At 56.4% G+C, this 22693-nt stretch overlaps 1 protein-coding gene across 2 annotated transcripts; it reads right to left on the bottom strand.

The window, feature by feature from the left end:
• Window positions 1–7315: 7315 nt before the first annotated feature.
• ETV5 (ETS variant transcription factor 5) lies at window positions 7316–21034 on the bottom strand. Of its 2 annotated transcripts, none has more exons than XM_051782453.1 (13): window positions 20867–21034; window positions 20165–20301; window positions 19902–19989; window positions 19705–19752; window positions 19551–19601; window positions 14266–14395; window positions 13873–14142; window positions 11928–12187; window positions 11182–11241; window positions 10655–10723; window positions 10128–10297; window positions 9277–9378; window positions 7316–9096 (listed from the first exon to the last, which is right to left on the bottom strand). In XM_051782453.1, the coding sequence occupies exons 2-13, from the start codon at window positions 20207–20209 to the stop codon at window positions 8875–8877; spliced, it is 1515 nt and encodes a 504-aa protein (XP_051638413.1). In that variant the 5' UTR covers window positions 20210–20301; window positions 20867–21034; the 3' UTR covers window positions 7316–8874. The 2 variants fall into 2 exon arrangements, with proteins under 2 accessions (XP_051638413.1, XP_051638412.1); XM_051782452.1 differs by lacking the exon at window positions 20867–21034 and adding an exon at window positions 20640–20660 and having other exon boundaries at window positions 19902–20010.
• Between the last annotated feature and the right edge of the window lie 1659 nt (window positions 21035–22693).

The following is a 22693-nucleotide window of genomic DNA, read 5'->3' as shown; positions in this document are numbered from 1 at the left end:
ACTTTTCACCATGCAATGCCCCAGGCTTCAAGTCATGATCACCGTGCTGATCCTGTCCGTTGGTGTCTCTTCCACGACAAAGCTGTGAGTTCATTTTGACAAGCTCAGCTGTGTGGGCAGTGCTTCCAGGCTGGTGAGCCCTCGCTGCCTGCAGGGGTGCAGCCTCGGACGTGTTTCAACGGTGCTGTGAACCATCAGCACTTTTAAAGAAAAATGAAATCATCAGGCCAGGTCTTGTCAAATCCTCTCACCTGATGGATGGAATCTGTTTACTTTACTGTTTAAAAAAAAAAAAAAAAAAAAAAGCTAATTAAGTCTCATTGGAGCCATACCTGCTTTCATCCAGAAGCTGCTGCCAACCAACGCACCTCTGGACTTAGGAGAACTTGAGCATGGGCTGCCTCATGTGAGAGATGTGCATTTCTTGCAGGCCCTGGAAGGGCTTAACTGCAGGGAAGGTTGAGAGCCAGGTGCACAATATCCAGGCCAGAGGCTCCATCCCAAAATTTGGCTTGGGAGTCTTTGCAGAGGAGAGACAAGAATGAAGAAAATTCAGGCAGCTATGCTCTGCACTTGCTTGTGAGCTGCCTACAACTGCCTGGAAGTGAACAAGAGGTACCTTAGCAATGCATTTTGGGGCTATGTCAGCTCCATAACACAAAAGGAACTAAAAGCAGTCATGGAAAGTAGTGCTGGCTTAACATGTGCTCTCGGTCCCTCATTAGACACATGAAACACTTCTGAAAGACTCAGAGGTCTCCTGCCTCTGGTACTGATTTCAGAAGAATACCACCTTTCATGCTGGGAAGGAGAAGTCCAAAACCTTTGGGTAAGGGACTAAACTCCAAGTTGCAGTAAGATACCTGGTATTGTGGGTCGGCTTTTCTCAAGCACCAAGAATACACCATTTCTGTTGACTTAGGAGATGAGATGTCATTTCAGGGGAAAAAGGAAGCTGGGCTCTATGTAGTACATAAATCTGGTGGCCCTTGCGGGCTTAGACCTTGGCTGTGATTTTTTTAATGTCTCTCAATAGCTAGTAAGGATACAGTGTCAGATGTGAAGGTGTTGCTGCTCCTTCCTTCCACAGCCTCTCTTCTGCCCTGGGGCCACCAGGGAGGGATGGATGGATGGATGATGCAACACTTTGGCTAAATAGTTTTCTGAATAAAAGGTCTGTTTTGCAGGAGTAGCTCCCCAAACAAGCTGCCAGCCTGGTACAAAACACAGTGTCACCAAGATGTCAGCACACCATACAGGGCTTCACCCAAGAAAGGGATGAAAAGGGGTGGTAGTTTGAAGAGGTAGGAATAATGCAGGAGATTCTCTGTCCAGGCTGTGGATGGAGGCTGGTAACACCTGGGTGCAGGAGGGTTGAAGCCCAAAGGGAGCTGCAAGCTGTTCTCTGGTGCTGTTCTAGTTAGAGAAGCAGCCAGGCTGTGTCTGGCAGAGTGACAAAGCTCCTTCTTCCATGACTCATTTCAGGAGAACAGCTTTGGTAAGCAATAATTTTGCACTCCTGTGATTTCAGAGGGTGTGAATTAAAAAAAAAAAAAAAAAAAAGCATCAGTTGAGCCCAACTGAGAACAGAGGCCACATGGCTGTGGGCTCAGCCATATGCTCTGAGCCAGGGGCAGGGCACACTGTCGTGCACGTGCCACGGGGCAGGCCAACCCAGGCAGAAATGGAACTGCCTGCAGCAAACCCCAGGTTGGCTCTACAACATGTTGTTAAAGCAGGTGGCTAGGAATTCAGTGTGGCTGTGAGGATGTCATCCTCCCACTCACCTGCTCTGTGACTCATCCTGGTGAGCTCATCCAGGAAAGGCAGGAGGGTGCTGCCAGCCTGGCTGGGTGGAAAGGCCACAGCTGCACAGGGAGCTGATGACCCACACCAGTGAAGCTGAGGTGGAAAGGGGCAGTGTGAGTTTGACACTGTTCAGCAGTGCACCAAGATGAGGGTGAGCCCGTGGCTGGTGTGCCAAGGGGGAGAAGTAGAAACTTCCCATGTTTCCAGCCTTCCCTTTCCTGTCCCTTCAGGGCCAGCAAACTCAGCAGTGGCAATGTGGCCAGTGTGCCTGTGGAGCACTGGTAACTGTGTTTCATCCCCCTGGAGTGCTCTGAGTGAAGCCATGAGACCTTCAGAGCAGGATCTCATCTCTGCAGCAGTGTGATGTGCACACAGTGCATGTTGTCACCTCTACTTACCTCCCACCTCTACCAGGGGCATCCCCAGCATCACCACCTTACTTTTTGGTGCCATGACAAGCATCCATAGGGGTCACCAATACCAAAAGAATGAAAGACTCTCATGGAAAGCCCTGGCACTACAGTTTGTTTTCAATGACAGACTGTTCTCTTTGCACTTCCACCTTGAAAGAAAACAATTCTGAAGCCCAGGAGAGTACCACCAGCCTGCCTACTGGGTTTTTACTCTTCGCTTCCTCCCTCTGTACATTGTTTTTCTGTCTCAGCTGTCTCTGTGCAGCTTAGGAGATGAAGAGGAGCTTTGGAAAGGGTAGCTGAGGCTGCAGTCTGGGCTGCTGCTGCCCTCTCCTGGGTCTAAGGCGGCCAAGAAACCAAGAGGTGATTTTTTAAAAGAGATTTTTGCAAGTCTGGGTGCAAGTCATGCTTGGCAGATCCTCTTTCATCCTTGCAGGGAAAAAGGGGAACAGCCTTCAGAGGGTGCCAGACCCAAGGATGCAGGTACAGGGATTGCCTGTATGTGCCATTTGAAGACCTTTTATCAGATCCCTTCATGAATCCCAGCGAAGTTTATGACAAGACAATGCATGATCAGCTTGGGGTGCAGGGGTACAGGTGCACTGGCCCAGTATTGTGGGAGCTGGTGGTTTCTCACATCAGCTGCTGCCTGTTCCCTCGAGGATGGTTTTGTTTATATTAAATTAAAAAGCTTTCCAAATAAGATGCTATGGCTGATTACTTGTACTCCAGACAAGTCCCCAACTCTGTCCCTCACTCTGTCTCCACTGCCAGCTGGAACAAAACCTCATATGGCATCTTTTGTCCTGTCTTGCCCAAGCTTTGTCTGACCCTTGCCCAGGATCCCATCCCAGATGGAGGGAGCACCCAGCCAAGGGAGCACCCAGCCAAGTGAGCACCCAGCCCTTCAATTCAGGAGGGATCTTACCCCAGCTTGGTCCTTCTGCAACAATGTGAGGGCACCCCCCTTCCAAAATCTGAGCCTCTGTGTTCTTTTCCTTACCCCTCTGAAAAGTGGCCAAGGAATCATAGAATCCTAGAATGATTTGGGTTGGAAGGGGCCTTAAAGATCACCTGGTTCTACCTGCCTGCCGTGGCAGGAACACCTTCCTCAGGGTTACTCCTGACAGAAGAACCTGTGTCGACGCCTACGAGGGTTCGGGAATAGTCCGTGGGTACACAGGAATAACACGGACAGTTCCTGCCATAGTTAATGATAAGAGGATGCAGAATCCTCCCCCGTGATGCCAAGAGCCCTTAATGCAGCAATTGGCTCATGGTTTCAGAAGCCACTTAGAGGCTTATTCTGGTGTTAGTGCCTTGTGAGCGGCTGGGAGCTCAGTGCTGGAGGGCTCCAAGGCTCCGGGGTGTTAGTGGAGTCCTGGCTCTCTTCTCAGTGGGAGCACAGGAGAAGGTGGAGTCAGTGGTCTTCCTCTACTTACAGCCTGTCCAGGAATGGGAGGCTTGGAGTCAGTGATCCAGACCCACATCTTCCAGAAAAATGATCTCAGAGCCGAAAGAAGCCCCAAGACACAGGCTAGGGCTGGAGTCCTCTGTGCCATAGAATGCTCCAGCCTCTGGGTACGAACCTAACCACATCTTGGACACCAAAGACCTCTCCAGATGTGCTACCACAAAACCCTGTGGCAGCCAGGAGCAGCAGATGGATTTCCACGGGGTGGTGCCAGACCTATGTGAAGGGAGCTGGGTGCCCTGCACATCCCTGGGCAGAGATTCCTCACCTTTTCCTTACTCACCAGCCCAAACCCGTAGTGAAGCTGGCTTCACACAAGCAGCCACTCCATGTTGCTCCGGGTATTTAAGAGCCAAATTAGCCCACTTATTGAAAACATCAAGTGTTTGAAGAGCTGGGGAAAAGAGGAGTTGCTGTGACATGACCCACCTCCCTGGTAGCACCAGTTGCAAAGCACAGGCACGAGGCCACCACGAGGGTCAGCGTGACATGGGCACGGTGGGAGCTGTGTCTCGCTGCCCATGGGGGACCACGTGGCACATCTCAGCCCTGGGCTTGTCAGCCCTGCCGTAAGAACAAACTGCGTGGGCAGTAATTCTTCCCAAAAATGCTCTTCCAGTCAGTGATGGAAAACTCCATCATGGGCTATTAAATATGAAGTCCCTGAGCCACAAATCCTGCACCAGTCGGAAGTGCCAGACTATTTATACACTCCCGTGTAAGAGCCATAGCAGACCTTTGGCTGTCTCCACTGCTTTTTGAACGTTTTCCAGTCCAGCTATATGCTTCCGAGACAGGGAGAGCAGAAATGCACTCCGTGAATTATGGATGTGTGGAGGGTCATAATGATGTTCTCCCTTTCGTAGGCTCCTCTTCTCCAAATGATTTTTAACCTGCACCTCTCATTCAAGCAGCTCTCGGACTACCTGGTAACTCTGAGCTCTCATTCCAGGGAGGGGATAACTTGGGGCACGTTGTAAGACTGTGAAGAGAAGAAAATAAAAAACCCCACTTTTGTCCTCATTCAGTACCAGCTGCCATTTTATTGTCTTCTTACACAGTGTCACAGATCGTTGTTCACCCTGAATTGTTGATGGGCTTGTCACCACATGGACCACACAGAGGTGGAAGCTGTGAGCTAGAGGGTTGGAGACAGGCTTGCACACCAGGGTTTTGCCCAGTCTGGATGGCTGGAATCCTCCCCCAAATGCTGCTTCATCCTTCACCATCCTCTCTACTCGCTCCTCTTCATCCTCCCCAGCAGCCAGGAGGAGTGGGAGGAAGGCAGGAGGCAGACAGTGCTGGGGTGTGTGAGGAGAGGACCAAAGTGGCTGATCCTGGGATGGAGCAGTGGTGGCCCCAGCTGTTCCTGGTCCTAGAAGGAAGTGGTGGTAGTTATGGCAGTGCTTCCCAGCCAGGTTCCCCACTCCACTGCACATTGAAGCACTGAGGAGGGCACATCCCTGTGCCTGGGAGCAGCACCTGATGGGGCAGGAGGTGTGCAGGGAGCAGGGAAGCTTTCCCACCTGTTTCCCCTCCATCTCCCCAACTCCTGACAAATGCTAGCACAGCCCCTGCACTGCCTGGGAGCTCTTGTCCCCACCCCTGGGAGGCTGCAGGCAGGTCATTGAGCAGCTGTGGTTTGTCCCTCGCCCTCGCAGTGGGGATGAATGGGACCATGCACCCAAGGCAGCTCCACTCCATCTGCATGGAGTGTGAAGAGAGTGAGATATGATGTGCAGCAGGAGCAAATTCTTGGTGTCCTAAGTACATAAAAGCCAGTGTGGTATCAATGCCTTTTGGGCCTGAACTCTTTTGTCCCACGCTGACAGGCTGAAATAGAAAAACATCTCATCTCCTATCCTCTCCCTTCTGCAAGAGCAAAGCCCTTGGGCCCACAGCCCTGCCCACAGCAGGATTTGCAGGGTTGGGGTCAGGGTTGTGGTGTGACAAAATGCTTGATGAAGGCTTTGCCTTATCTGCTCATCCTCACCACCCATAACTGGTCCCACACGCCTGCCCTGCACCAGGTCCCGTCTCCCTGAGCCATCTGCCTGCCGGCTGGGCTGCCGGTGGCCCCATTTCCCCCTTCCTCCATCCTGAGCACCAGGACTCAGTCTGCTAAAATCCCCATCGAAGGTGGGATTACCAGGCGCTGTCTGGAGCTCAGATCACCTGGGTTTTTCAGCCTTGGGCAGAGGAATGAGCTTTGTGGAAAATAAAAATGGGATAGGGTTGAGAGCCTGGCATGGAGCTCCCTAGGGAATGGAAGGAGGTGTCTCCTGGGGCTGAGCAGCTGATTTAGCTCCTGGAAGGCTTCATGCCAGATGAATTGTTTTTGCTGGGTGTTTGAGATCCTGTTTTGCTCTGCCTGGGCTGGGAGACAGCCACAGTTCTCTGCTCAGCTTAATACTTTAGGCACAGTGGAAGAAGAGACGCTCAAGGACCATGTGGCTGATGGCCAGGAGCGGATCTAGGCAAGGTCTATAAAGAGCATCATGGCACATAATGCCAACTACCTGAAAGGAGGTTGTAGCCAGGTGGGGGTTGGTCTCTTTTCCCAGGCAACTATCAGCAAGACAAGAGGGCATGGTCTCAAGTTGTGCCAGGGGAGGTTTAGGTCGGATATTAGAAAGAATTTCTTTACAGAGAGGGTGCTCAGACATTGGAATGGGCTGCCCAGGGAAGTAGTGGATTCTCCATCCCTGGAGGTTTTTAAAAAGAGAGTGGATGTGGCATCAGTGCCATGGTCTAGTAACTGCAGCGGTAGTGGATCAAGGGTTGGACTTGATGATCTCTGAGGTCCCTTCCAACCCAGCTGATTCTATGACTCTGTGATTCTATAAGGACCTTCCATCTCTCCACTGCCACGTCCTAAGGATGGGGGTTGGCAGGGCAATAAAAACCTGCAAGAGAAGAGTTGTCAGAGTATCTCCAACAGCATCAGCCCACCACCCTGCATGGGACGGGCTGGGAGCCAGTGGACACCGTGGCTTAGCCCAGCTAAAATTGAGCCAATGGGACTGGGCAGTTCTGGGGTGTTTGAGCTTTTCTTCAGCACATCAGGGGAAACACTTCAGGCCCTTTAACTGAATCCACAGAGCAGCCCTTTCCCTCCACCCACCTTCTTCAGCTTTTTGCAAATCCTGGATTTTTTCTAGCCTAGAAATGGAGCTATAAGGTGCTGGGGGACTGCTACCAGGAACTCCAGGAGGGGCTTCCCTAAGAGGTCCCCACCAGCTTTAGTACTGCTTGATGGCAGAGGCTTGGGTTCCCTGGGGAAAGGGAAGGACCCACTAATGGAGAAACCCTGGGAAAGAAGCAATATTAAATTGCACCTCACTGGGAAGAAGCCACCCCCATTCCAAATGGATACTCTCACTGGATGCAGCTTTGTGAAAGCCATGGCAGCATCCAGATCCAGGAGCAACGAGCCCAGAACTGGGGTGAGAGAAGCCCTGCTGACCCGGTCCCAGCTCCAGGCACACAGTCCTGCAGGCCCCAAGTGATGGCCTGTATTCCAAACCACTTCAGATTCCACAAGCACACCCAGAGGCTCCCTCCCGGTCCAGGAAGCATCCCATGGTGCAGGCAAAGCAGGAGCCCAGGTAGCCTGGGAGGAACATGAAGCAAGATCCTTTATTGTACACAGTACAGAATGTAATGCAGCTTTGCAGGAGATACATAGCCCTGCTTGAGTAAAGATATTTCAAATCAGTCCTCAGATTAACCCCTTCTGCACTGCAGACCTGCCACACCGAGCAAATGGTTAAAACCCTGTCCCCAAGGTGGGGTTCCCAAAAACCAAATGCTCCCCATGGGTACAGGCCACTGCAGCCCCCATGGGGAGAGTAACCGAGTCTTCGTGAGTTAATCTTCATACTTCCCCAAAAAAGAATGAATCCGACCAAAAAAAAAAAAAAGAACAACCCAAAACCAAACAAACCCCAAAAAATTCCAACCGAAGCTAACTAAAGAAGAGAAAAAAATTCCTATACAGCATTTACAATGAAAACATGTAGCCTGGTGCGGGGGAGGCAGGTATGGATATACGAGTGGTGGATGAGTGTTAGGGGGTGCAGCGGGGAGGGGGGGAGCTGGAGAGAAGTGGGGTACCCAGGAAGGGGGGTGGGGAACCCCCCCATCCCTGCCCACCTCAGCCTTACAGCCCAGCTCCGAGGCCATGCCGAGCAGGGGGAGCGCAGCTGAGCCGACACCGGGGTTCAGTCCCGGCTCCCCGGGAAAGAGGACTGGAGCAGTGAAATGGAGTGGACTAGATCCTTCGGCAGCCATCCCAGGGAGCCACAGGCATTGAGGGTTGCCCCTGCAAGCATGCCACCGGGAAAGCCATGGGGGTGTCTCCAGGGGCTCCGGGAACAGCAGCCGGGCTGCAAAAAATAGCTTCGCCTTAAAATACAAAAAATCTACAAAAATCAGTTTAGAAACCTTTCTTATTTTCCTAAAACATCAAAAAAACCCCCGAAAACAAAAACAAAACAAAAAAAACCCCAACAAAACAAGGAGGGAATTAGTGTCAGGGTCTCCTCCCCTAAAATGCAACCCATGGGCTGCAGCCAGAGCTGAGGAGGATCGAAGGGGGCACGGAGAGGATGCAGTGGATTATATGGGAACAACAGGTTATATGAGGAGGGGGGTTCGGGAAGAAGGCAGAAGGCTTCTCAGGGTTGGGGTAGGATGCTGCACACATCAGCCCTGGGGTGCTGGCCAAGGCAGCCCCCCTGCATCCCTCCTCTCTGTGCAAATCAAAGCCCTTTCCACCACACAAGGCAGCTACGCGGATTGTGCTCGATGCAAAGCAGATTGTCGTGACAATTGGCTCGGCGGCCACGCAGCCCAGTCCTGGGGCACTGCCAGAGCCAGAGCCTGGGGCAGACACTGCAGCTTTAGGCTCCCGGCGCCCCAAAACATCACGCTGATGTGTGGCAGGAGGTGCCGGCCACGGGCAGTCCTGTGCACTAGCCCTTGGACAGGAAGGGTGGGAATTCATCGGTGGCACACGCGGGGTGTTTTAGATCCCTCCAATTTGTGTGTGCACCCACGCGGTTTGTCGTTGGGTGCTTTTTTTTTTTCCTTATGAACAGCCAAAAATATTCTTTAGAAAACAAGGTTTGCCCCAGGTGGATGCGCTAGTGCCAATGGCTCTGCCGGCCGGCCGAGTCAGTAGGCGAAGCCCTCCGCATAGGGAAGGCTGCCACAGGGATCCATCTCCAGAAGGAATGCTGGGCTGTCCTCGAAGTGCGTCAGCGGCACTGTCTCCTCCTCTGGCACCGGGCAGTCGGGCTCTGTCTTCAGGAAAGGGCGCTGGTTGTCGGGATAGGCCATGGAAAAGAGGGCGTCGGGGTCGCAGACGAATTTATAGACGTACCGCTCACCGGCAACCTGTGAGGAGGAGGAGGAGGAGGGAGGGTGTGAGAAGTACCCTGAACTTGCACCCTGTCCTGGGGAAGCACTGCACACCTGACACTGGAGCTAACCCCCCTCCTGCTGCCCCTTAGGATGCCACAGTGACAGTGGGGGACAGTCACACCCCGTTGTGGGGTGGCAGGTGGGGTTACTCGCCTTCTGCATGATGCCCTTCTCATAGTAGTAGCGCAGGGAGCGGCTGAGCTTGTCGTAGTTCATGGCTGGCCGGTTCTTCTGGATGCCCCAGCGCCGTGCTACCTGCGGGGAGAGGCGCAGCAGTCAGGGCTCCAGTGAGGGCTTGGACACGGATCCTCACACGAAATCACAACAGAAACAAAAAGGGGCTCGTTTCAGAGGGCTGATGCAGCCGGGGGTGAAGGCATCACCGTGGTCCAGGAGTGGTGCCCCGCCTGCCATTACACACACTCCAGCTGCGGCCACGCAGCCACCGCCAAACCGGGAGCCGAATCAAAAGCCATTTGATTAGGGGGAGCCTGCCAAAAAAGCTGCTTCAAAAAACCACAATTTCCATGCATGGCACAAGAGACATTATGGGTAATTACCCACAATGCACAGCTCTGTGCTTGCTACAGCTGCTTTCAATTACTCCCCAAACAGCTTCTTCCTCTGTGTCACCCTCCCGCGGAGCCACACGGCTCCAGCAAGGCAGCGCGCCAGCACGGAGCCGCTGCTGGGAACCCAGGGCAAAGGATGGGAGCAGTTTGGGAAGGAGGGAGCCTTGGTGGAGCAGCAGGTCTCGGCAAGGCACAGCACAGAGGCAACGCCACCGCATCTGGTGACCACTTGCAGCTTCAGGGGCTGGCACGTGCCACGCCAAGAGGCAGTGGAAGAGATTAAAGGCAAATTTCTGCAGCTACCTGGAGAGTAAAGACACGTGTCTCGCTTCAAGTGCGAGCGTGAACATGCTGTTGCATGGGAAGGATCCAGCCCTCTCCTGCATCCCCCACGGCCACTCCCCAGCCTGAGGGCAGGACCACCTCTCGTACCTCCTCAGGCTCGATCAGCTTGAACTCCATGCCCCGGCCAGTCCACGCGATGAAGTGGGCATTGGCAGGGTCATCCAGGAGGGTGACGAGGAACTGCCAGAGCTGCAGGGACCCACGGCGCTGGTAAGGAGGGCCCTCGCGGTACAGGGTGGGCTCCTGCTTCACCTTACCTGCCCGCACAGAGACACCTGGTTAAACACCCTGGCTCTGCCCCTCTCCCAGGCTGTGTCACCAGCAACAGACATGTACAGCAACACTGAGGTCATCCCTGTGCTGAGACAGCTGAGCAGGATCAGGCCATGGGGTGGGAGAGGGAAGAGGTGCTGCAGGCAGGAAGGTGGCAGGGACAGAGATGGGCACGGTGACAATGCCAAGCTGCTGTGTGGGATGGTGCTCAGCAGCTCGTGAGAGCACTGTACCAGCACTGCTTGGCTTTAAAAGCCAGACACTGTGGATCCCAGCATCCCCACATCTCCCTCCATGAGCCCTGGTCCTCCTGCAGGCCTCCTCTGGGGTCAGACTCTTACCCTCCAGCCTCTCTGGTACCACGCACGTGTCATCAAAATACAATCTTGTGTCCTTTTCATATGAAAATCCTATGGGGAAAAGACCCTCAGTGAGCACAGTGTCTCAACCACTCTGGTGGCTTGACAAACCCGGGCTTGGCCCAACCCAGCACAAGACCCTATCCCCAGCTCCAGCAGCAGACTCAACCCCAGGTATTTCAGTGGCTGAGCACCACGCAGCTCTGCCCCCCCTCACTCTGGGGAGCTGGCGGAACCAAAACCCTCTTAGCAGCTATATCAGGCATATTATCCCAGATTACACGGCGCTGCCGTGCCCTTGCGGCACACTCGCAGGGGCTGCTGGCTGCTTTTAGTGCTGGTGCCACTGCATGTGGCTCTTACAGGCACCACCGTGCTCCTGGGGGTGTTTTCAGGGTGACCAGAAGCTCTGTTGCCCTCCTGGAAGGTACTGCCTGCCCCAAAAGAGGGATGGGATGGGACCCACCAGGGATGCCATGAAGAGGGGGAGAATGGGGGAGGTCACTCACCGTCATGGCTGCTGGGGAAGACATTCCCCCGTAGGTACGAGGACTGGCAGTTAGGCACTTCTGCGAGAGAGATGAAGGTGACATTAAGGATGTAAATCCCGTGGGTCCCACCAAGGATTTGGCAGCATATTTCCTACCCCAAGCATGTCCTGCGGCAAAGTCCGGGCATCTTCCCCCCTCCCCGGACCCCTGCATCCACCCTCAACATCGGGGAAAAACTCAGTGTGACTTGAGGTGGCACTGCAATGAACACCGGAGCAAAGGCTAAGTCAGCTCAGGTTCTCACAGGCCCCACAGGAAGGGAGGCACCACCGCGCCTCCCCTACCATCTGCTCGGCTGTGCCACCTTCCATCCCGAGGTTGGGATATTTTTAGGTCCTAAGGCGATTAGAGGATTTTTCCGTGATGCTGGTGGGGTCCAGCAGCCAGCAATCACAGCCAGCCCCAGGCCAGGGCTGCAGGGGGACCCGCTGGGTGCCGTGGGGCACCCCAGCCCATGGCTGTGGCACTGACCACACCACACAGCATTGGGTGAATGCCTGCTCTATTCCCTGGCTTTGGAAAGGGAGGAGGAGAGAGAGGAAAGAAAAAGGCAAAGCAGTATCCCAGCACTATGGAAACTCCAGCACCCACTGCCTGAGGCTCAACCCTGAACCCACCACGATGATGGCAGAGATGCTCTGCTCCTCTGGGTGTCAGTGGTGTAACCCCACCCAGCACCTGGCCGCCCCCCAACTCATACCCACCTGAGTCAATGCAGTAGTCCCGGGGCTCCTGCTTGATGCCCATGGGGGGCTGGAAGCCGTGGCCAGGGGGGCCAGGCAGGCCGGGGCCGCTGGGCTCGTAGAGCGGGTCATGGTACTCCTGCTTGAATCCCTGAGGGGGGCGGGGGGCAGCCGGGCCCAGGGGCTCCGACAGCTGCCGGTGGTAGACGGGGCGGCTGTCCCCTGGGACCCCGGGCTGCGGTGGAAAGGGGTGGCAGGGCTCAGACAGCTGCCTCTGAAACCTGGGGGAAAGGACACGGCATCACTGCAGAGTGGGGATGAGCCCTGCTGCCAGCTCTCATCCCAGACCAGGACTGCATGACAGCTGGGTGTCTTCAGCTTGGGGTGCTCCCAGGGTGCACCCACAGCAGGCTGGGATGGTTCCTCAGGAGCATGGCCACCACAGGGGCTAATCCCATGGGGACCCAGTGGGGTGCTGAGGAGCCCCATCCCCTTCCAAGCACTGGGGACCCCATGCTGAAAGGGCAGGATAGCACGTGGGCCATCACAGAAAAGCACTCTGGGCTTCAGATATCTGGAAAGGAGTGAGAAAAGGAACCAAAAAACCAGCCCTAAACAGTCCTAATGCTGTAAACCAGTAAAATCTGGCCCCAGGGTGGGGGGCAGCACTGCAGGGCCCGGGGATGCTGCGCATGGGTGGGTGCTTACGCAAAGCCAAATCCACCCTGCAACTCCAGCCAGCTGCTAATCCGCCTGCGCAGCCGGGATTAAACCTTGAACTCAACAGCAGAGAGCACTATTTTCAGCTCCAGGGTGCTGCCACCACTGGTCTGAGCCCCAGCACGATCTCTGCTGGTGGCAATGGATGAGGGACCATCCCGAGGGTGTGCTGCCGCATCCCCCCGTCCTCCGGCACCTTGAAAGGCGATCTCGGATCTCCGTGCTGGCTCCTCTCGGCCGGCCTTGCACCATTTGGCTTTGTAACCGGAGCTCTCCCAGCTGCCGGGCTGGGATTACTCCATTTCCGAGCCATGTCCCTCTGCCCTTCCTGAATGAAACCCAAGCCCCACACTGGCACGGTGCTTCCCAAGGGGTCGCAGCCAGCCCCCCGCATAGCTCAAAGGTCACCCAGAGCTCCGCTTTGCTGGGGAGGGATGTTCACCTGCTGTGGGCACTTTCCAAGGGTTTCCATGGCCCCACTGCATGGTCTTTGCCAGGCTGCCACATCTAGCCCCAAGACCACAGGGGTGACAGAGTGGCTGTCACAGCAAAGGGCATCCAGAGGCCAAAAGCAAAGCCAGAGGTCTTCTGTGACCTGCGCTGTGGCACCTACTGAGAGCACCCTTGGGAGCAAATCCATGGTGAGGTTGAGGACTGGAAAAGTGTCCAGGGACAGGGGAGTGATGGGGGATGAAGCCACAGCTTGAAGAGGAAGGAGGGAGCAGGGGTCTCCTTCCACAGCCCCCAAAATCACGGTAATGCAATGAGATACAAAAGGGAGCTCAGGACCAACCCCCAGCCTAGCGGTGCAGAGGGACAGGACAGGAAAGGTCACAGCTCCCCAGCCCAGCAGGGCTCGGTTTGGGGGCAGAGCTGCAGTGGATGGGAATGAGGAGAGCAGAGCCTGACTCAGCACCATCACCTGTTGGCACAGGGATGGATGCAGGAGGCAGCCTCTGCCTCCTTCACCTTTCCAGAGGGGGAGGCAAAGGCTCTGCCTGGTGTTCCAGGGGCTGGGAGGAGAGGTTCCCCATTAGCAGGAGAAAGAGCTGCAAGATCCCAATAGGAAGTAGCAAGTTTTGCCACATGGGACCCCAGGCAGCAACATTTGGCCCGCCGTCTGCAATCGCGGCACGGGGACAAAGGGACAGGCATCCCTCCTCCTTCCCCACGCTTTGGGGTCACTGACCCACCCTAAGAGTCCTCATAACCCCCCCAGCGGTTGCCGGGGTGGGGAACACCTTACCTGTGCTCTGTGGGGTATTGGTTCTCAGACATCATCTTTGGCATGTGCATGGGCGGGTGTGGTGGCCGTGGCACAGCAAAGGGCTGCTGCTGCTGCTGCCGCTGCTCCTGCAGCGCGTGCGGGGCCGGGGCCGCGCCGTGGGCAGCCGCGGGCACGGCCGGGGCCGGCGGTGGCGGTGGCGGCAGGGCCGATCCAGGGTGCGCAGGGGACACCGGCGTGGTGGGCGGCGTTAATGGCTTGAACCCGGCGGGGGGTTTCCTGTCATAGGCACTGCCAAAGGAGATGGGCCAGGGGCTGACGGAGACACCAACGGGGACACCAACGGGGACACCGCCCGCACGACAGGGAGTCCCTGAGGGGTCTGCGGGCAGCGGCTGTCCCTGTGCTACCTACCAACAGTTGTAGAGGCACTTGTCCCCATAGCCAGCACAGAGAGCCTGCTCGTGGCTGCAGGATGACAGCTCCGAGGACGGGCTGGGCAGCTCCCGCTTGATCTTTGCCGGAGGTGGGGCGTGCAGGACCACTGCAAGGAGAACAAGGAAGATACACATCGGAGAGAGCAATGGGGACATCGCCCCTGGGAGCATCTGCTTCGGTGCTCTTTGCTTGGGAATCAGGCGCTGAATTATGCCCCAGGAGCATCAGACAACTGAACCAGGGCAGGAAGGTGCCCCAGCAGACCTCAGCATTGGCAGTGGAGCGAGCTGGGGTGGCAGGGGAGGGCAGAACTGGGACAGTCACAGCAGCCCAGGACATTGCTCACAGAAGGGGAGTCCTTCCCCATTGGGATCCAAGAGGGGCAGAGCAAGGGCTGTGAAAGGGGAACAGGCAGCTTGACAACAGCCATGGACGAGACATGTGCCATGGCCAGAGCCCCTCAGCAAGTGGAGCCGAGCCCAGGCACCACAGGCAGCGGCTGCTCCCCCAAGCCATGGAGCAAGGAATGCAGGGGCTTGACAGATTGGAGCTCCGAGAGCACATAAACAGAACACAGCAACCCACTTGTCCTCACAGGGGCATACCCATCTTCCAGAGAGTCAGTAAACAGGATCCACCTTCCCCCAGCCAAAGTGCTCCAAGCGGACCCTCTCCCAGGGTCCCACAATTGTATGAGCTCCAGTGACAAACATCCCACTAAACCCAAATCCTCACTACCCACTCCCAAGCCCACTTGCTATATATAATTATAAACTGAATAATATATGCTTAAGCTAATTAATTTCTAAAAGCAGGCGCTCTAGGAAAGGGAAAGCGCCTCAGAGATCTGCACCTAAATAGTGCCTCAGAGGAGAGCCAAGACTAATCGGAAGTGGAGTATTAGCTTCATGCAAAGCCTAAACACAGCCCAGCTACAGCAGAGAGGAGTAGCTCCAGGACAACTGTTCACAGCTTGCCAGGTAATTAGCTGCTCCCCTAATTTGTCAAAACCTTTAAAGAGCTGCTGACTTCCCTCTCTACCCGTCCCCCTTCCTCGCAAGGGCCCAGCACAGCTGGTACCCAGGGCATAAAACCCCCCGAGAAGGATTTGAAACACAAAGCCCAGCGCCGAGCCAGCACAGCCCCCCACACGCCTTCCACTGGCTCCCAAGCCGGATTTATCCCACTCCTCCTCCTTCCCCCCTCCCCAGCGAGGTTTTGCCGCTCTCAGCATTTCCAGCCTTAACAGGGGGCCGGCACGGCGGCAGCAAAGTCCAGGCGCCCCACGAGCCACGGGAAAGCAAAGGGGAACTGGCTTTGGAAGGGCTCCAGCTGCCTATTGCGGGCATGGTTCTCCCAAACAGGCTCCGTGTTGTTGGAGCGGGTTGTTTTTCCGCCAGTCGTACAATGGGGTCTGGTTATTCATTGAAAAAAAAACCCTCCAGTCCCTGAGCAGGCACCACCCTCCATTCACAAACACTTCGGAGCGCTCCATTCATGTGGCTGAGGGAAGAGAAAAAAAAAAAAAAAAAAAAAAGAAAGGAAAAATTTCCCCAGAGCTTAGCTCTGCCATTCAAAAAAAAAGGGAAATGAGCCTTAAGATCCTAACAGAGACCAGCTGTCCAAGCCCGGACTCCGTGCAACGTTTGGATTCCTTACACAAACACTGCGGGGCCAGCCGGCGCTGCTCCTGCGAGGCACTCCTGATGCCCAGCTCATGGCTGACCAGTCCTCATGCCCAGCTCATGGCCGACCACTCCTCATGCCCAGCTCATGGCTGACCACTCCTGATGCCCAGCTCATGGTGCTGCTCCTGCGAGGCACTCCTGATGCCCAGCTCATGGCTGACGAGGCTGCAGGAGCCGAGGGGGCACCAAGGCTGGTGGAGCAGCTTTTGCAGGGAAGGTGCTGGGTTTGGGTCCCAGCAGTGAGCAGCCAGGCTGGAGGGTTCCCTGGGAAGGAGAGCCCTGCCCCAGCACCCAGTGCCTCAAAGGATGCATGAGCACTTTTACCCTTTCCGGTCCTGCCCTCGGCACTATAATTTAAAGCTAAAAAAATACATAAAAACAGGCAGAGGGAGCAGCTCAACTACAGATGGGGCTGGAGAACATGCCTGGGCAGATCCATGCCAGGGCTAAGCCATGGGAGCAGTGAGAGTGCCCGTGGGTGCCTGACAGCCCCTCTCTGGTCTGCTTTAGCCCCTAGGGATGAAAGGATCCCAGGGAGGCTGGGCAAGGGACCAGCTGCATGTGCCACTGCTGTGCCCAGGTAGGAAGGGAAAGTGGGGGAGCTCAGGCAAACCATCACAGTGCCTTATAACCAGTCAAACTGTAGATGCCCCAAATGCCAACCATGCCAACCATCAGCAAAGAGGTCTCCCATGGAAAAGGGTGACACCCCAAAGCCACTCGAGGCCTTGAATTCCCAGTGAATCCCTTGGTGAGAGACCAGGCATGTTGTTCCTGCCCACCAGCATAAATGGACCTCCAAAATGCCGAGCCTGGAGGACACTGGCTTTGCCAGTGGCACCCACTGTCCAAACCCAGAGGAAGGGAACTAAACCAGCACTCCCAGGGACCTTGGCACCCGCTCAAGCCGTCACCTGGGAGCTGAGCTCTGTGCCTGCCCCTCCATCTCCCGACACCACAGGACGCACCCAAGGTCACACCAGGAGAGGAGCCAGAAATAGAAGCCGGGCTCCTGTTTTCCTTTGTTTAAACGACTCTTCCTCACAAACAAACCTCCTGCTTTCATTCTGGTGTGTAAGAAAACCCACTCCGTGTCCCGCCCGTGGCTTTTGCCACGTGCCTCCCATGCAGGGAGGCCACAAGTACCCGGGGAACAAACCATCTGTTGTGATGCTTGACCTCCTCAGAGTGATTCCATCGCTTCTCAGGTATATAAACAACTGATGGAGGTATAACACTGTACATACACCCTTCTCCCCAGGACCACACTGCTGGTGAACCCACACCTATGCCTGGCCAGGGATGCAGCACGATGGCCAGCGCGGTGAGCTCTGTGGAGTTACCCGTGGCCTCCTTGCCTTCCCAGGAGGATCCACCACTTCCCTGTTCAACTTATAAGCACTGAATCAGGCCTCTTGCCGCTCAGTCCAGGGCGCTAAGAACAAAACATCCCTCATTCAGAGCAGCCCTGCTTTCTCTACAGTGGGATTTCCTCCCCAGCACAGCAATCCACTGCCCTCCAGTATGTTATTTTGCTCCCAAGTCCCAACTTTAAGCCCCTCTCTGCAGAGGATCTTGGCTATGGAATTGGGAACAGCAAGTAGGAAGCAGTGGAGCTGCAGGCAGCTATGAGAGGGTTTTAGCAAGTCAAGAAGGATGTTGCAGTTCTGAGCATCTCCAAGACTCCACACAGCACATGTGGCAGTGCATGATCCCCCCATTGCAGTGGGGTGCAAACTGAGCCTCATTTGTCCCTTTTTGCTGCTGTGCCAAGAAAGCTTGGCCCTGGGAATGCATGATGGGGCAGGAGATGGAAGTTTGCTCAGAACAAGAGAGCAGTAGCTTCCCCAGTGAAAAGGCACACACAACTGCAGTAACAGAGTCCAACGCATGCCCACAAACATCTGTAGGGACTAAGGAGGGATTTACCTTCCCCTGGGCCAGCTAAAGGACACTGAACCCCACTGTGACCAGGAAAGCAGCCCATCTCCATTAGTGAAAGCCAGGTGCAGGAAGGAGCTGCACCAGAGCCATCCCTCTCTTCCTTTCTACATGGCACAGGGTTCAAAACCAGAGTGAAATGAGAAAATAGGGTCAGAGAGTTGTAAACTGGAGTTTCTCTCCTCTTTAAAATCTCTCCAGTGCAGGGATGGAAGAGCCAGGCTCCCCATTCCCCTCCACCTGAGTCTGAGCCCCCTCAAAGCCAACACAGGAGCAGCGAAGGAAACCTTTGCTTTCTTTCCTCAGGAAAGTTAAGGAAGGTTATTGCAGTGGGGAGTCATGCAGGCAGATCTCTTTTCGAGTGACAAAGTCATTTCAACACCAGGTCTGCGGGCTGTGCAGGTCAAAACATTTTAAGAGCCCCGACCAAATGCCTTTTTATTTTTCCCCTCTTTTCCCTGCATCACCCAGAAAAGTTTGTCTCTCCGCCCTAAGCTCTTCAGGTTACAAGGAAACAAGAGACTGCCAAAAGGCACTGGAAAGAGCTTCAGCTCCAAGAGCCACCCTCCCACGCACACTGCAGTTTCTACCGCTCCGAGCGAGAGCTGCCGGGCTGTGCTCGGGATGTCAACAGCCCGTTGTGTTTCTGACTCCAGGCTCGCCTTTTATCTCAGGGGAGACAGGGAGAAAAGCACATCTGAAACTTGGGCTGTCTGGAACAGCTTAATGGCAAGCTTCCCGCTCCGAAGTAATCAAAGAGCAATAATTAACATGCATTTGCTGTCGGAGGAGATACCCCGCTGCATGCTGTGACAAAGCCGGAATGAAAAATCTGTTCGACTGCAGGCTAAATTTGATTTCCTTTAAGTTCCGTAGCTGTCTGGCTCAGCAGCAAAACCCAGCCACCGACACCAAGCTACTACTTGTGTTTGCCAGGTAACGAATCAAAACATCCTGATTCCCCCCCCCCCTTCCCCTCCAAGCGACCCTCAGACGTCCGGAGAGCAGCGCCCGGAGCTGCGCAAGCCCCGCACGCCATTACCCGGCCCCTGCCCTCGCCGCTAACCCGCCCCAGCAACGCGCCGCGGCTCAGAACCAACACTCGCTCTTATGCAATTCACGAGGGACTGCGTTTTCACTGGCCTCCTTTTAAACACGCTCGCTTGCCAGTGATTAATGCTGCTTAAAGCGGCTCAAGTTTCACCACTCAGGCCCACTCTTGCCAGCAGCGCTGGGCCAGGACTGTAAAAAGCTCCAGAAACTGCAGAGATTGTGGCTAACCAAGGAGCCCAGCACGGGCTCTCGCTTCCACTTGAAATGGAAAAGGAGCGTTCAGAAGCAAATCCACCTTACTACGAACAAGCAGCTTGTCTCAGAGGAGCCCAGAGATCAGTCAGAGAGATTACCACGTGTTGGGCCATGATTTTCCCCATTTAAAAAAGACAGGACATTGCAAGTTTCATCTCGATGAACCTAAATTGCACGTTTTCTCCCAGAAGCCCACAATTCCACGTTTTAGCCCCAGCAACAACTGCTTTCCTAAGGCAGCAACTCCAAGCCCAGCGCAAAGTTTTGCACAGGCACCCAAACCACCTCCCCCCTGAAGAACAAAAACCCAAAACAATCACTTACAGTTGTCAGACTGGAAATCTGGGACAAATTGTTCATCATCGGGGACCTGAGCTAAAAAAAACAAACAAAAAAGTGGGTTTATGGCTTTTTCAGTTCTCAAAAAAAATGCTCACAAAGAGATTTTACATGGCAAAAGGTGGAGGTGAACACTTGCCTTCAGCTAGCCAGGCCTCTTGGAGCTGGCTGAGATCCTGGAAGAGCTCTGGAACAGAGTGAAAGACTTATGTGCTCCACAGAAGAATAAATAAAACTGCCATTATTTGCAGGATTATTTCTAAACCAACGAACGTGAGGCAGATGGTCTTGTGGGGCACAAGAGAGGCCATGGCCGCCCGGGCCAGCCCTGCCTACCTTCCGAGTCGTGGGCCAAGTCGGTCTCCAAAAATTTCCTTTTCCTATCGGACCCCGGCCGGCCTCGGCTCTCCTCTGCACAGGACTTCTGCAACGACCAGGGCAACAGCTGCCCATGAGAGCGACAGCCCCCAAGGCTGGAGGGTGCCCCCAAGGATAGCAGGGTGCCCCCAAGGACAAGGGGAGTACTCCCAAGGATGGGGGGAGGTGCCCCCAAGGTCGGGAACGGAGGTGTCAAGAGGGATCGGGGAGAGCAAACTTACCCCGGGGCCCATGAAGGGAACCTGCTGATCGTAGAAGCCGTCCATGGCGCGGGGGAGGCGGGCAGTGCCCCCGGCGCGCTCAGCATCGACGCCGGCCCAGGAAGAGGGGTCCCGCCTGGGCTCCGGCAGGTGCGAGGCTGGGGGGTGGGAGGGGTCAGGATCAGCCCCTGGCCCCTGCCGCCCCCGGGGCTGGCTCGGTGCGGGGCTGCCGCGCCTCCCCGGGGAGCCGGCCCGCTCCTGCCGTGGCGGGTCGCAGCCCCCCAGCTCGTGATGTCACCTAATTTCTATAGAAACGGCCGTGACATCACGCGCCGTGGGAGCGGGAGGAGGCAGTGGGGCGGGCGGGAGGAGGCAGTGGGGGGGCGGGCGGGCGGGAGGAGGCAGTGTGGGGGGGGGGGCGGGCGGTCCGCATGCTTTGGCCCCCCCGCCCCTCGCTCGGCCTCCCTCTTCCCCCCTTTCCCTCCCCCCCGCTCACCGCTGCAGGGCCGCGCCGCAGCCCGGCCCGTTCCCACGCCGCCCCGCGCGCCCCATTCATAAACTCCGCCCCCCCCCTCCTCTCCCCCGCGCGCGCGCTCGCCCGCTCCGTCGCTCGCTCGCGCGCGCCCCCCGCCATTCACACCGCGCGGCCCGCGCCATTCATAAACACCGCCCCCGCCCCAGGCCCGGGCCGCGCCTCGCCCCCGCCGCCGGGCCCTCACGTACCCGGCCGGGCGCCGCGGGCTCAGCCGCCGCGGACTCAGCGGCAGCGGGGCGAGCCGGGACCGGGGCCGGGGAAGGCGCGGTGCCGCTCCGAGCCCGGGCACCGCGCTGCCGCTCTGCGCCGGCCCGCAGCCCCCGAGCCAGCGGCCTCCGCCGCGCCACGCCCCGCGTGCTTGTTTACCCTCCGCGCCGGCCAATGGGAGGCCGCCGCTCGACGGTCCGCGCCACCAGATTGGCTGCAGCGCCGCTCCGCGCCCGCCCGCGCGCTGCTCCCCCTAGCGCCATTGGGCGCCGGCTGAGTGGGCGGGGGCGGCAGCGACCAATGGACGCGGCGCGATTTGCCTAGCCCCGCCCGGAACGTTTTTCATTCATAAAAAAATAGAAGGGGAAAAAGGCTGGCGGGTGGGGCCGGGGCAGTGCAGCATTTAAAGGGGCCGCGACCTTCTGCAGGAGGGAGGCTGGAGGGTTAACGGGCGGCCTTGGGAGGGGTAGGGTGGGGGGTGGAACAGCCTAAGGGACCGGATCCGGCGTGGCGGGGACCTGGTTCGTGCTCCCTTTGCCCAGGAACCTGCACGCCGTACGAATGGGATGGACGTCAGGCCTCACGGGCAATGGGGACCCCTCTGCATAGGCCGTGAGATCCCCTCCTCTTTCCTGGGAGGTGGTTTCACCCCAGCAAGGCGGCGTCACAGGAGTCCCCCTTCGAGCCCGGCGTTAACCCACGCCTGAGTGCCTGCTTGGGCAGCCTTTCCTCTGCAGGCACGCTGGAGCCAGGGTTGCCTTAGAGAAAGGGACATGGGAAAAATAGTTCACATCTGCAGGGGCTTTGGGGTTGCCCGTGCTACGAATCCCTCCAAGCGAGTTCATGGATACATTCCCCTGCAGGACTGCAAATGTCCCAGAAGTTTGGGACTGAGTTTAGGATAAAGTGGTGTTGCTGTGTCCTGCCAGGGCCTCTCCTGCATCATTTCCATGCTAAGTGCGTCAGTTTGCCCATCTGTAAATGAACGTGGTAAGACTTGCCATGGGGACCTGCCAGTGGCTGCTCAGGGAGGATGCAGCAGGATAAGTGGACTGTGTGGAGGCCTCACATTGTTGTGGACGGGGAAGTTATTGCTGGAGAAGGGAAAAACAAGGGATAGTGCTCAGTTACAAACTGCTCTTCTCAGCTGAGGAAGGAGAGGAGACTTCTGCTCACATCCTGGGAAGTTGCCCAGGGGTTAGGAAGCCTGTCAGTACAGGGTTGTCCTGGCCAGTTTGAACTCCTCAGCCTCAGGTCATGGACTTGTCGGTGTCCTGTGAAACCTGTGCAGCGTCTCTGGGCTACTGGTGGGAGCTCCTCTGTCGATGTTGGGTTACTGATGAGCTTCCAGAGCCCTTCAGGGCCAACTCCACCCCCCAGGGATAATGCTGGTCTTGGCAGGTAGCTCATCTGCCATCGTGTCCCGGGTGGAATGGCGGGGGGGCTGCCAGGATACACCGCCCGCCGGGTGCCTGTGTGCTGGGGGCAGGAAGTGCACAGAGGGCACGGGGTGTCCTTGCTGCCTGGAGCCCACTCCGGGGGGCTCTGCAGGTGCTGGTGCTCTCATTTCCCCTCTGCACGAAGGCAACCAGGATTAAATCACCGCAGGTAAAATTAGCAGATGACACATGGGCGGGTGGGTGGCAAAACCCGGTCTGGGAAGCACGGCAGGCTGTTGGGACGAGCCGGGTCACGGCAGAGCTGGGGTGCACAGTGTGTGACCCACGCTGATTGCAGCCACGCACTGTCCAGGGGCTGCTCAGTACCCCTGGGATGGGGAGAGAGGACGGGGCCGAGTGCAACTGTGG

This window comes from Manacus candei, unplaced genomic scaffold (genome assembly GCF_025592945.1).
Source record: "Manacus candei isolate 608988 ecotype Guabito, Panama unplaced genomic scaffold, ASM2559294v1 h1tg000015l, whole genome shotgun sequence".
Classification (NCBI taxonomy): Eukaryota; Metazoa; Chordata; class Aves; order Passeriformes; family Pipridae; genus Manacus; species Manacus candei.
This window is presented reverse-complemented; position numbering and strand designations above follow the sequence as displayed.